The following is a 13,661-nucleotide window of genomic DNA, read 5'->3' as shown; positions in this document are numbered from 1 at the left end:
ACCAAACTCAGTGCCTTTGAGGAGCACCGAGGGGATGAGCAGAGTGAGGCCATGGAGTGAGGAGGAGGGTGGAAGGAGGGTGGGGAAGAGGAAGGGACAGGACTCCGTGAGTTCGGATTTTATTCCAAGGGTAGTGGGGCCATGGGAGGGTGGCAAGCAGAGGAATGACCTGGTTTGATTTCAGTTTTCAAAACCCTCCTTCCAACTACTGGAGTCCTGGGGTTGCTTAACAAAGCACCACAAACCATGGCACTTAAAGCATCAAAAATATATTGTGTCACAGTTCTGTGGGCCAGAAATCAGAAACCAAGGTGCCAGCAGGGCTGCACTCCCTCTGGGAGAATCCTTTCTGTGACTCTCCCAGCTTCTGGTGGCTGCCAGGAGTTCCTTGGCTTGTAGACTCATTACTCCAGTCATTCCCGCCTCCGTTGTCACAGGGCCTTCTCCTCTGTGTCTGCATCTCTCCAATGTCCCCTGCCTTTCTCGTATAAGGATACCTGCCATTGGACTTAGGGCTGACCATACGTCCAGGATGAGCTCATCTCTAGATCTGTCATTTAATTCCATTCATAAAGACCCCTTTTCCAAATAAGGCCTAATTTTATTATGATTATTTTTTTTGTTAAAACATATTTTTATTGATTTCAGAGAGGAAGGGAGAGGGAGAGAGAGATTAGAAACATCAATGATTTTAGAGAATCAATGATCGGCTGCCTCCTGCAGGCCCCCTACTGGGGATCAAGCCCGCAACCCAGGCGTGCGCCCTTGACCAGAATAGAACCCGGGACCCTTCAGTCCGTAGGCCGACGCTCTATCTGGCTAGGGCCAAGTAAGGTCTCATTTTATTCCCAGGTTCCAGAGGTTTAGGACTCGGGTATATTTTAGGGGGACCATCATTCAACCCGCTACGGAAGGTTAGCACAAAACAAACGGCCAGATGGAAGGGCGCCCTGGGGCAGCATCACCAGGGAGAAACAGCTGACCTGCTTGGCAGACTCAGTAGACAGCAAACAGGGTGGCTTCTTGGAGGAGGGAGCATTGGGGCTGAGTTTTGGGAGATGGGAGGACTGTGGCAGATGGAGATGAAGATGGGGGTGGTGTGAGGACAGAGTGTACCAAGACTCGGAGGCAGGAACGTGCCTGGTGTGTTGTTGAGAGCACACGAGAGCCTCTGTTGTCTAACGGAAGAGTTTACATTAGTTTAGGAGGAGTTTTCGCCCAGGGCGATTCGGCTCCCAAGGGACACTGGGCAATGTCTGGGGACATTTGTCACTGTCAAGACTGGAAGATGCTGTGGGTAGAGGCCAGGATGCTGCACAACACCCCGCAGGGCACAAGACGGCCCACAACAAAGAATGATGTGCCCAAGTCAGTGGCGCCAGGTGGATAAGTCCTGGTTAGGAAAAGAGCTGGTGAGCAGTGCTAACTGGAATATAATGCAAGCCACACCCAGCATTTAAAATTTCCAGTAGCAACGTTTAAAAAGGAAAAAGAAACAGGTAAAATGAATTTTAATGCTATATTTCATTTTAACCCAATATCTCTAAAATCTTATTATTTCAGCAGGCAGTCAGTATAGTTTATTACTTATTATTAAACAAATTTTAAAATCCCATTCCCCAGTCACACAAGCCCCATTTCAAGGGCTTTGTAGCCACATGTGGCTGGTGGCTATCTTATTGGACAGTATGGTTCTAAAATGTTCTAAGCCCAGGGTCACCTCAGACACGATGTAAATGAATGGGCGTGGCTATGTGCTAATAAAACTTTATTTACAAAAGCAGGCAGGGGGCTCAGGATAAGGCTGTAATTCGCCATTCTAGACGCGTGCTGTCCATAGAACTTTCTCCCATGATGGACATGTCCTGTCTGTGCTGTCCAGTATGGTGGCCACTAGGCCCACGTGGCTATTGAGCCTTGAAAATGTGGCAAATATGACTCAGGAACTAAGTTTTTAATGTTATTTAATTTTAATAAATGTAAACTTTAACTTAAGTGACTACATGTGGCTGGTGGTTACCACATTGGACAGATCAAATCTAGAACGTTCTATATTAGAGGCTGGCTACTGTGTTAGCACAGACCCAGAATGTTCTAGACTAGGAGCCCACTAGCCTACCGAACAGTGCAGTCCTGGAGTATCCTAGGCCAGGAGTCAGCTACCGTATTGGATAGCACAGACCCAGAATGTTCTAGACCCGGGAACAGGATGCAGTGTTATTACATATCTAGATTGCAGGGATCGAGGTCTCTCTTGGATGCCAGCTCACTGTTGGGAGGTGAGGCGTTTCGGGCAATACCCTCTCCTCTCTGGGTCTCAGTTCCTCAGCCTCCACATGGAGCCTGGGTGTGAATGGTCACTGTTGCCCAGCACTCTTGGGGCCCCTCATCTAAGACCATATCCGCCAGGGGGGCTGGTGTGGCAGAGGGGAGACGGTGGGTAAGAGAAAGCTGGTCCCTAGCCTCCGGGAGGTGAGGGCTGATGTTTGAGAAATAAGGGGGCAGCGGCTCAGAGTTGGACCCTGCGGATGCAGGGACCCCTGGGACCACCAGCAGGCCTGGGAAGCATCCCCCAGGAGTACAGCATGATTTCTGAAGATTATTTCTTTTCTTTTTCTTTTTTTTTAATATATTTTATTGATTTTTTACAGAGAGGAAGGGAGAGGGATAGAGAGTTAGAAACATCGATGAGAGAGAAACATCGATCAGCTGCCTCCTGCACACTCCCCACTGGGGATGTGCCCGCAACCCAGGTACATGCCCTTGACCGGAATCGAACCCGGGACCCCTCAGTCCGCAGGCCGACGCTCTATCCACTGAGCCAAACTGGTTTCGGCCTGAAGATTATTTCTTAAAGTTTGCAAAATACTACACACTTAGAGAAAAGTGCATGCAACACAAACGACGATAAAGCAAGCACCCGCCTCGTCACTACACAAGCGGCATCCCAGGAACCCCCAGCCCAGCCCCAGCCCAGCCTCTCTTTCTGTTGGAGGAGCCACTGTTCTGACCTTTCTGGTCCCCAGCCCCTGCTTTTCTCCAGGGTCCCAGCACTTGCCAATACATTGCTAAAATATTAGATGGGTTTTTCCTGTTTTCCTCTTAACCCAAAGTGAATGGAATCATATGATGTGGAAGGCCGTCTGCATGTTTCTACTTAGTATGATGCTAATGAGAGCCAGCATCGCACGCAGCTGTAATGGGTACTTTTCTGTTGCCGTGAAGCATTCCACGACATGAATACACAGTGTATCGTTCCTCCTCCTGCTGGTGGGCATGTGGGGTGTTCCTAGTTTCTGCTGTTCGAAATAGAGGTCCTTTTCCGTGCTTGGTTCTGGTGGGCACATGCCCACCGGCACATACCCAGAAGCTCTGAGCCCTCCCTAAGTGTGTGTATCTTTGGCTTCTGATTAGCTAAGGGGTGACTTTCCGGGTGACCCACCCTCCCCCGAGGACACCCACAGATGTGGGACCAGCCTGGCAGAACCAGATCTGGAGGCTCCTTGGCAGACGGCATGGTGGAAGGGGGCTGCTGGGGGCAGAAGGCCCCCGCACCTGTCCGCTGCCTCTGAACACCGAAGTCTGAGCCCCCTCACCCCAAGGGATCTCCACCAAAAGACAGAGCCTCATGAGGTCGCCTCGTGCTGGAACACCCGCCCTGTGGCCCTTGTGCCCGCACATGCCCGCACACACAGCGGGGAGCCAGGGGCCAGAGCTGAATCATCTAGAAATCACGACAGCCATCACCTCTCCTGTCCCCTGCACTGCCCGCCCGAATCCCCGTGTGCATGTGTGAGTTGGGGAAGGCATTCTACAGCGGACACTTGTCTTTTTATCTCTTGATAAAAAGTGAGATACAGCGGCAGGCCTCTCACCTGCTGGGTGACCTGCATGGGCCCCTTCTCTTACCCACCGGCTCCCCTCGGTCAAACCAGGAAGGGAGTGAGCCGTCACCTGCTTGCCCTGTGCGCCCACACCACGAAACAGCCGAGCTCCCCCTCCCCTGATGCTTCTTTCTGAAGTAAGAATGACCCCCCTTTCCAGTTCCTTCCTCGTGTGCCAGTAGGGTCCGTGGGGGACACAGCTTAATCAAATCTCAGCGTCCTGGAATAGGATCCTAAATTGAATACAACAGAATCCCAGAATAGAGCCCGAATGGACCCAGGACCCTGAATCCAGGCGGAGCAAGTGCCTCAGAGCCCAGCAGAAGTTCTCAGCTGGGCTGTCAAACCCCAGGCTGGGGTTCCTGGAAGTGGAATGGGTCCCACAGCAGAGACCAGTGTGGCCAGCTGCTGTCTCTCAGACTGTTTAAGGCAACACCATCTTTTTCGTCATGAAGGTCTTGGGGGCAAGGGACACCCCAGATCTGGTCGCCACCCTACTGCTTATCTGAGCACCTCTGAAAGGGATGTGTTTGTCTGTTCAGCTGTGGGTCCCCCCCAAACCCTTCCTGAAAACCCTTTCTGTGCACAGAGGAGTCTCTGAGGCGCCCCCCTTGCAGGAGCCACACCCACACCCCATGACTTGGCTCAGCATCAATTCAAACCTGCAAATGAGCAAAGGGCCCCCAGGGGCTGAACATCTAATGCTTTGACCTTCCTGGGCCTCCGTTTACTTACCTGTGAAATGGGACTATAGGAGTGTTTTGAGGATCCTGTGAGGTGACACATTGCCAGGTGCTAAGCACACGATGGGAACTTGGTAAATCTATGCTGAATGAATGACCGGACCATCCAAGGCAAGACAAGCTATAGGACTCCTGGCCAGTCGTGTTGCCTTTTCAAGCCTGTTTGCTTCCCAAGAAGGGGGGATAGTGTAGACATGGCCTGGCACACACTCGTGGGCTACCTCCCCTGCTGAGCATTGGTGCCCAGCACATCTCCAGCTTGCTCTGTGCCCATGGGGACAGGACCTAGGCTTTGCTTTCTGTGAAAGTCATAGGTCTTGCCTCGTCCCATGTCAGCTGTTCTTTGTGGATTCTGTGCTGGGTCTTTTTGGGTAAGGAGGCACTGAGACCCTCAGCCCTGCCCTGAGAAGCTCACCCCAAGGAGGAACAGTGTGTGTGTGTGTGTGTGTGTGTGTGTGTGTGTGTGTGTGTGTGAGAGAGAGAGAGAGAGAGAGAGAGAGAGAGAGAGAGAGAAGAGAGAAAGTTGGGGGTTATGCCTTGATCAAAGCAAGGTCTGGGCAAAGCAACCAAAGCAGATAGATAGTGAGAGGAAGGCTTCAGGGGGAGGTGGAATTTGAGGGGTTCTCTTCAAGGTGAGAATGGGGTTCAGAGGGGTACATTCCAGCCAAGTTAGTGCAACAGCAGTGCCCCCGGGCCCCATGGGAGGAATGCCTGGGCCTGAGTGGCAAAGGAGGCTCGAATGCCAGGCTGAAGAACTGAATGCTACCCCAAGGGCAGTAGGGAGCCATGGCAGCATCTAGACGTGGAGGGGGGCTTGGTCTGGGCCCAAGTGGGAGAGGAGGAGGCTGGAATGGTGGCGTGGGCAGCCCAGAGTGGGGGTCCACTTTGCTTCCTTCCTTTCACCCCCCCAGAAACAACCCAGGTGGGGCTTCCCCTGGAGTCCCCACATCTTCTAAAGGCACAAGTTTGCAAACCCAGGAGGCTCTCCTGGGCCCCGCCTGACCACTGGAGACTCCTCCTGCAGGCCCTCCCCGCAGCGGCCGCGGTTTCCTCTGTAATAGACACAGGTCAGACTTAAGGGGTTCCGTGTTCCCAGTGCTGTATGGTTTGGTTGAAGTCACTCAGCCAAAGCTGGGGGGCAGAACAAGGACTGGACCCCAGTCACTTAACATGTGTGCCCACCCCAAACACAGACACCCCCAGAGCCCCAGCCCACAGGAGCTTGGCTGGAGGTGTGGCTGGGTCCCCAGAGGACCCCCGAGGAACTCCGCAGGAGATTGAGCCTCTGATTCGGACTTGCTTCTTTCTCTTTCTGACTTGCCCATCCACAAAACGGGAATGTTCCCGTCTCATAAAGTTGTTTGGAGATGACTGGGACCGTGGATATACATATTGCGCCAACATGAGAAAGTCTCTCCCTCCAACCCCTGTTCACTTCAAAACCCAACACAGACTTTCCGTCTTCAGTGCAGCCCAGCACAGTCTGCGGCTCTGCGGCTCTTCGCTGTTCTTTGCTCTCGGCTCGCCAGCCCTTGATTCTGCCCTCTGCCCCTACCCTGACCCTATGCGTCTGGGAGCGTCTGTATCTGCCTCTGTCTTCCCCTCCACCAGACACGTGGGGTCCTCCCTGGGACGCAGCATTACTCAGTATGAGGCACACTGGGAACGTCGTTGAATAAGTGAAAAGAGGAAGGGAGGGGACAGGGAGGGAAGAGATGCAACACTGGGGAGCCGGAGGTAGAGGAGGGAGAGAGGGCACTCCGCAGAGACCTTGGTGGGACAGGTGGAAAGAGGAAGCTGGAAGGAGGTGGGCAGAACCGGAAGGGTGGGCAGGGGTGACTGGAGAGGTGGGGGTATGGGGAGACCTGCCTCCCCCCCCCCCGCGACACCCCCCCACACACCTTCTCAGCGTTCCGGTGGGCGGGCAGGGCCTGGCCAGTGGCTGGCGGGCTGCCTGGGAGTGGGGCTCAGGGAGTGAGGCGCTGGGCCTCAGCTTTTTTGCTGCGTATGCGCCCCTGTGCGCCCAGGGCCGGCAGTGCGGGCCACGGCACATGGATGCCAGCCAGCCTGGTGTGAGTCTCTAGGCCGGTGGGTAAGGCGGGGTACGGGGCTGTGGGGTGTGGATAGCTGGGCCTTCAAGCCTCGGCTTTTGAGTGGGGGACTGGAGAGGAAGGGGCTGCCCCCCTGGCTTCTGGGAGCAGACCAGGACCTCCTCCTCCTGCCAAGCTGACCCTGGAGGGGGAAGGAGCCTTGCAGTAGGAGGCGGAAGACCCAGGCTCTGCAGCCACAGCTGAAGGCGCAGTTGGTGAGCAGGTACCCAGGCCATGAGAATGGGGTGAGGGTTGAGGGTGCTGTGTTGGGGGCAGGTTCCCTCCTCGTGGCCCCCTCCCTTGTTCCCTCTCTTGGCTCATCCATCTCTAGAAGATTATATTTAAATATCTCTTTTGTGCAAGGCAGGAGCTAGGCTCGCCCCTAAGAGGCAGTTTCCATGGTAACAACAATTGCCAGCTTCCATGTGGTGAATCAGTGTTGCCTTGGCAACCCCATCCTCATCTGCCCAAGGTGCTGGGAGGGGGGAAGAGGTGAGGGCCAGTGGAGGTGAGGTGGGAGGGGTGGGGAAGCAGGAGGCTGATGCTCAGGTGCCCCCTTTCCCCCCGTTTCTTTTCACCACCTCAGTCTGCCCCCAGCCCAGAATCTGGTCCCATCTGGTTGAAATCATCTCCCCTCCTGCCTCCAGCTAGCAGGGTGTGGTACCCAGGTGGAGAAGGCTCAGTGTGTGTGTGTGGGGGGGGGGGCGGGGGTTGGTGAGGGAAGGGAGAATTGTTCCCCCTTTCCTCTGAGGGTGTGGCTGGGTGGCAGATCGTTGGGCTACCGGAATGGGGACACCAGATTGGGGAGGCTGAGGCCTCTCTGGTTCTGGAGCTCCCAAGGCTGAGTTCACATGGAGGCAGCCAGGCCCATAGGTGCCTGGGACACACTGTCAGAGAAGGGGGAGGCGTCCGAAGTGGGAGGGGCTCAGATGGGGGGAGCAGAGAGAAGGAAAGGACTCAGAAAAAGGGAGGTAAGCTAGAGTGGGGAGGGGAATCAACAGGGGGAGGGGACCCAGGGAAAGGGGTGATCAGTGAGGGAGGGGGTTCAGAGCTGGGACAGGGTCTTGAGGGAAGAAGACATAGGGGTTTTAACATTGGAGAGAGGTCTCTACTCATGGGAGTGGGTGGCAAGATCTCTAAATTTGACTTCTAGGACTCCTAGTGCCTCACCTCACCTACTGTGACCTTGGTGGATATAGTAAATAACTTTTCTGGGCCTTGACTTTGACATCTATATAACGGGGTGAAACCGTGCCTCTCTCTCGAGCTGGCTGGGCAGCTGCACTATGATTAGAACATGACATTTATCGAACACCTTCTCTGGACGGGTGGGGATCTACTCCAAGATGGTCTGACCTAGGACCAGCACTCGCTGCCCCCACACCTGCTGGGGAGGGACCAGGTGTCTTTCTGTCCTGGTGGATGTTGACCCCTTTCTTCTGGTTAGCTTAGTTCAGCAGGCTCCTCTGAATCTCCCATGTGCCCTGCCCTGTGTGGGGTGATGCTGTGGTCCCCAGTCCGGAGGAAGAAGAGCAACACTAGACATGTCCTACCCTGAGGCAGAGGAGGAGGGAACCCAGAGAGGGGAAGGATTGCCCGCTTGGGGCTTTTGAGTTGGGATTTGAAGAATCAGTAGGAGTTCACCAGAGATACCAGGTTGGGAAGAGGATTCTGTCCTAGGACCAGCGGAGAAGTAAATGCCACCCCCATCCTACATCCCTCAAGTCTGTTGTCAAATATTCACATTAGCTTATCTCATACCCGTGCCTGGGTAAGTGTGGGGGTGGGAACTGGGGGTGGATTTCTTCTGTTGAACATCATTTTCAGGGCCAGGGGCAGGGGATAGAAGAGTCCAGAACAACAAATCCAGGTTGGTCCACTCAGGTGTGACAGTGCTCCCACCAAGGCTTGGGGAGCTGACAAAAGTAGCAGTCTTGGTATACTGGTCAGCTACTTCTGAGAACAAACCATCCCAATCGTTTTTTAAAATGTATTTTTATTGATTTCAGAGAGGAAGGGAGAGGGAGAGAGAAATATCAATGATGAGAGAGAACCATCGATCAGCTGCCTCCAGCACGCCCCCTATTGGGGATTGAGTCCACAACCCAGGCATGTGTCCCTGACAGAATTGAACCGGGACTCTTCAATCTATAGGCCGACGCTCTATCCACTGAGCCAAACCAACTATGGCCCACCCCAATCACTTTATTTGTTCATGATTCTGTGGGTTGGGAGTTGTTCTGCTGGTCTCTCCTGGGGTCATTCATGCAGCTGCAATCAGTTGGGTCTTAACTGGGGCAAGCTGGGTCAGGACGGCCTCACTGCTATGTGCTGTGTGTCAGCGGGGCGTCTCTGTGCATGAGGGCTCCCAGGTTCCCATAGTTTGCCCCAGCATGACCTGGAATGGCTTGGTAATCTCAGCGTCTCAAGTGTGGAAGCTGCAGGGTCTCTTGAGGCCAAGGTTGGAACTCCCACAACTTCACTTCCATTGGTCAGAGCAAGTCACATGGCCGAGTGCAGATACAAAAGGAAAATAGATTCCAGTTCTCAAGGAGAGGAACCACAAAGTCACATCACATACAGGGACTGGCGGAGTTGGGATATCTTTGCAAACAGCTCATGGCACTTGGGGAGGCAGGAAGGCTTCCTGGCGGAAGGGATATTGTTACTGGGTTTTAAAGGCTAAGTAAGAGTTTTCCAGACAGTGTGAGCAAAGTCCTGTGGGCGGGACCATGTATTATTTGGTCTGAGTGGAGTGTTAGTTGCTGCCGGGTGGTTGGTGGGATGCTGAGGCCGGGGAGGTAGGCAGGGTTGCCTGGCAGAGCTCAGGCAAAGTTTCTACCCACGCTGCTCCAGCTGCCGACCTTGACCTCTCCCCACCCCCTTTTCCCACAGATGGCACGGCCAATCCAGGTGAAGCCTGCGGACAGCGAAAGTCGTGGAGGTAGTTGTCATCTCTCCGTGACCTCCAGGCTGGGGGTTGGTGGAGGGGTGGGGGAAGAAGGGAAGGTTCCTGCACAAAAGGCTGCAGCAGTGCCCTGCCTGCTCACACACTAATGGCGTGGAGACAGGAAGCAGGGCTGCTGTCCTCTCCTCCCGACCACAGGGCCACAGGCCTGGTGCAGCTACTTGCCCCGGAGCTTGAAATACCTGATTCCTCTCAGAGATCAGTAATGGGGATCTTCAGACACAGAGGGGATGGGGTCCCTGAAGGGCTCTGGATTGATTTTTGGGGTTGTGTGTATGTGTGTGTGTGAACGTTTGCATGTTTGGGCAAGTGGGTATGTCTGTGTATATAAGCATGCATACTTGGGCACACCTGTGTGCAGACAGGTGCAAGTATGTGCACATATGCATGTGTGTTTCTGAGGCTGGTGTAGCGGGGGTGCATGCACCGCTGCGCACCCAGCCTGTGCGTGGGCATGTATGTTCAAGTGTGTGTGCTTGACTGTAACAGGCGGGCCTGTGGGCGTGCAGGTTGGGGCCTGGTGTCTGCAGGGGCTGGACTGTGTGGCAGAGGTGTGCCCAGGGAGGGGGGTGCTTGGCTGTCCCCAGAGGGATTCAAAAATTCTTGGAGATTTTTGTCCCTCCTCCCCATCTCAGGTGGATTGGGGGCTGAGGGAGAACAGCCAGCCGGGGGATGGTGTGCGACGGGGCTGTTAGGACCCCTGGAGCTTGAAATGTGTAAGAGCCTGGTGAAGCCAATATGGGCTGGGAGCCTGTTTTCAGGCCGCCAGTGTGGGTCAGGGATTGGAGAGCTGGGGTTTGCATGTCTCCATCTCTGTATCCTCTCTCTTGCTCCCTCTCCCCCCATATCCCTGTCTGTCTCCTTACCTTTTTCTTTCCTGTCTCTGCTGCTCTCTGTGCCTCTCTGCTTATCTCTGTTTCACTCTCATACGTCTTTTTCTTCCTGATTTGCAATCTCTCTGCTTCTGTGTCTCCCTCCCTCCCACCCCATGAGTGACAGCTGCCAGAAAACTGGTCTCCATAGTAACCCATCTTACTGTCTAGGGGAGAGGAAGCTGCCGCTGTCTCTGATTACAGGGGAGCAGCACAACTACCCCAGGGGCCAGGGCTCGGGTACCTCACACAGGAGAGGCTGGCCCAGACTGACCGCTGGCCTTAGACTTGGGCAGGTCCCAGCCAGGCCCCCACTCCAGCTCCACCTGTTGGGGACTGCAGGCTGCCCAGGCCCTTGGTCCTGTGCACACACATGCCTCACTCATTCAACAAACATTGATTGCCTAGTCCCTCCTGAGCCCCGCAAGGTTGGGCAGAGAGCTCTGCTGGGCACGGGGAGGATGCAGAGGCCATCAGCGCTCACCCCTCCCTGTAGAATCTCCTTGGCAGAGAGATCGACAGGGACCTAGGCCAGGCAAGGAAGTTCCTAACCCTGGTACTGTGTGGGTTCTCTGAGACCACAGGAGGGAGAGACCATCTTTACTGGGAGGTGGGAGCAGTGGTGCAGACGCCCCGAAGGATTGAAGGAAGGACATTCCAGACGGGGCGGGGGGGGGGGGGGGAGTAGGAGGGGCACGGCGTGAGCAAAGGCATGAAGATGGGATCGTGCAGGAACGTGGGAGACGCAGGGCAGCGCCCGGCTGTTACCTCCTTGGCGCGCGCAGAACTGGAGGGCCCAGGGGAGAAATTCCCGGAGGCTTTCAAGCCAGGACTTGTCTGAGTGGTGTCTCCGCCCACAGGGGACCGGAAGCTGTTTGTGGGGATGCTGAACAAGCAGCAATCAGAGGAAGACGTGCTGCGGCTGTTCCAGCCCTTCGGGGTCATAGACGAGTGCACGGTGCTCCGGGGGCCTGATGGCAGCAGCAAAGGTGACAGGCCCGAGCTGGAGCTGCCCCTGGGGCAGGGCTGGGGACACAGGGGGCAGGGCGGCGCCCGAGGCGGGCGGGGTTGGATCCCGGGGCGGGGCCCGCGCGGAGGGGCACTGGTGGGTGGGGCCCGGGGGTGGGCGGGGCCAGATGCTTGGGCGGGTGGGTGGAGTCTAGCCTTACTAGCTGTCCATCTGGGGATGCCTGTCATCACCTGACTCTGTCCATGGGACTGTTTCCACCTGGATTTGCCTGTGTTCTGTGTAGGTACTCCCCCATTCCTATATGGCTGCACCTTCTAGGAATGATTGTTTAATGACCTCCACAGACATGTTTTCTTGTCTGCCTATGTGACTGTATGTGACTAGGGCTGAGTATCACTCCTCCTGCATCTGTCTCTGACTCTTCCTGCCGGGTATCCAAATGACCACTTCTGTATGGGTCTTCGTGTGTCAGGTGGTTTCTGGCTATCTGTCCACCCGATTCTGCTCATGTGATTGGTCGGCTGGGTCTGCCTTTGTATGGTGACTTATCCCCATTTCTCCAACTCTGGTCACATGCATCAATCCATCTGGGTCTGAGTGCATCTCTCCCTGGGTGTGCACAGGACCATATTTCTCTGCATCCGTGCCTCATGGTTTGTCACTTTAATTCTGCACATCTGATTACAACTCTGGCTCTCCTAGTGTTGGTAGCTGGTGGGTGTTCTCTAAGCTTGTCCCCATCCCTTGATTGTGGGTTTGACAAACAGCTATCTGGCTGGCTGGCTTTCTGACTAAATGGATGGCCGATTGGCTGACTGTCAAACTCCATGGCTGGCTGTGTGCTTCTCTTACTGTCTCATCCTTCATTGTCCAGCTCTCTGTCTGAGCAAATGGCTGGCTGGCTCTCTGTCTGACTTTCTGGCTGCATGTGTCTGATGCTGACTGGCCATCCAAGGTCCCCAGCCCCCGCTTCGGTGGTCTTACCTACCCAGAAATACCCCATTGCCTCTTCCCTGTTCTTCTCTTGGAGCAGGCTGTGCCTTCGTGAAGTTCTCCTCCCACACGGAGGCTCAGGCGGCAATCCACGCCCTCCATGGCAGCCAGACCATGCCGGTGAGTAGGAGCTGCCCTAGGCCAACGCGGTGGGCATGGGAAAGGGGTAAGGGGGCCCTATTCCTACCATCCCAGCCACCTGGTAGTCCTTGGTTCTTCTTCGTAGTGGGCATAGGTGGAAAATGAGGCAGTTCTGGTGATGATGTGAATGGGTGTGTCTGTGTGATTGTACATATGTGTGAATGTATGTGTGTGAAAGAATGTACTGCCACTGTGTGGCTGCATGTGTGTGTCTAAGAGAGCATGTGAGTGCATGCATGTCTGTGTGAGTACATGTGTGCAAGCATGTTGAGTGCATGAGTATGCCCAGGTGATGTGGGGGGAACATGTACATGCATGTGCCTCTGTAGGTGTGTGTGTGAGGGTTTGTGAATATGTGTGTGGATAAGTACATGTGTGTATGTGTGGGTGATGGCATATGATTGTGTGCATAGTGACTGTATATTCTTAGGTGTGTACATGTGGGATTTTGTGCATGTGTATGTGAATGCATTGTGCAAGTATGTGTGAGTATGCATGGTGAGCATGTATATGTGAGTGCTGTGCATGACTGTGAGCGTACACGGTGAGTGAATGTGTGTGAGCACGTGTATATGTGTGTGAGTATACAGAAGGGGTGAGACCTGAAGGTGGATGGGATTTGCCGAGGCCAGCAGGGGGACATGAGGGTGTGGGGAGTGACAAAATCAAAGGCAGGATCGGAATGGGGGGCCCCAGAGGAGCTGGGGAGGATGGGCTAAAGGGGCCTGCAGTTCAAGGCTGAGGCACACAGATTCCTCCTATGGCCATGGGGAGCCACAGAGGGGTTCGACAGGGAAGGGAAGATGTCCGGTTTAGTTGGAAATGTCTCTTTGGGGCCAGAGTAAGGGTGAGCAGAGGCAAGACTGGAGCCAGGAACTTGTGGGTCAGCAGTGGTGTGAGGCTGGGAAGGACCACCCTGTCACTGGGGTGGCCCTGGCCCCCAGGAAGGAGGCTCTGAGAACCATCTTCACTGTATGTAAGTGTCTAAATCCCATGGGGA

At 54.7% G+C, this 13,661-nt stretch overlaps 1 protein-coding gene across 4 annotated transcripts in view; it reads left to right on the top strand.

Annotated features, from left to right (window-relative positions):
• The window catches only part of CELF5 (CUGBP Elav-like family member 5), a 43,422-nt gene that overhangs the window by 17,080 nt on the left and 12,681 nt on the right, over positions 1-13,661 (top strand). The window contains exons 1-4 of one of the 4 annotated variants that reach the window (XR_013996069.1): positions 6,599-6,940; positions 9,613-9,664; positions 11,418-11,546; positions 12,561-12,640. Coding sequence is in view for 3 of the 4 variants with exons in the window: in XM_081092557.1 (XP_080948683.1) it covers positions 9,613-9,664; positions 11,418-11,546; positions 12,561-12,640 (261 nt within the window). In the remaining variant the exon portion in view is untranslated. Of the gene's footprint in view, positions 1-6,598; positions 6,941-9,612; positions 9,665-11,417; positions 11,547-12,560; positions 12,641-13,661 lie in introns of those variants that run through there. The other 3 variants (XM_081092558.1, XM_081092556.1, XM_081092557.1) reach the window with 3 other exon arrangements.

Source organism: Myotis nattereri (assembly GCF_964212035.1).
Source record: "Myotis nattereri genome assembly, chromosome: 5".
In the NCBI taxonomy this organism is placed as follows: domain Eukaryota; kingdom Metazoa; phylum Chordata; class Mammalia; order Chiroptera; family Vespertilionidae; genus Myotis; species Myotis nattereri.
The sequence above is the reverse complement of the archived record's forward strand: the minus strand, read 5'-3'. Positions and strand labels throughout refer to the sequence as shown.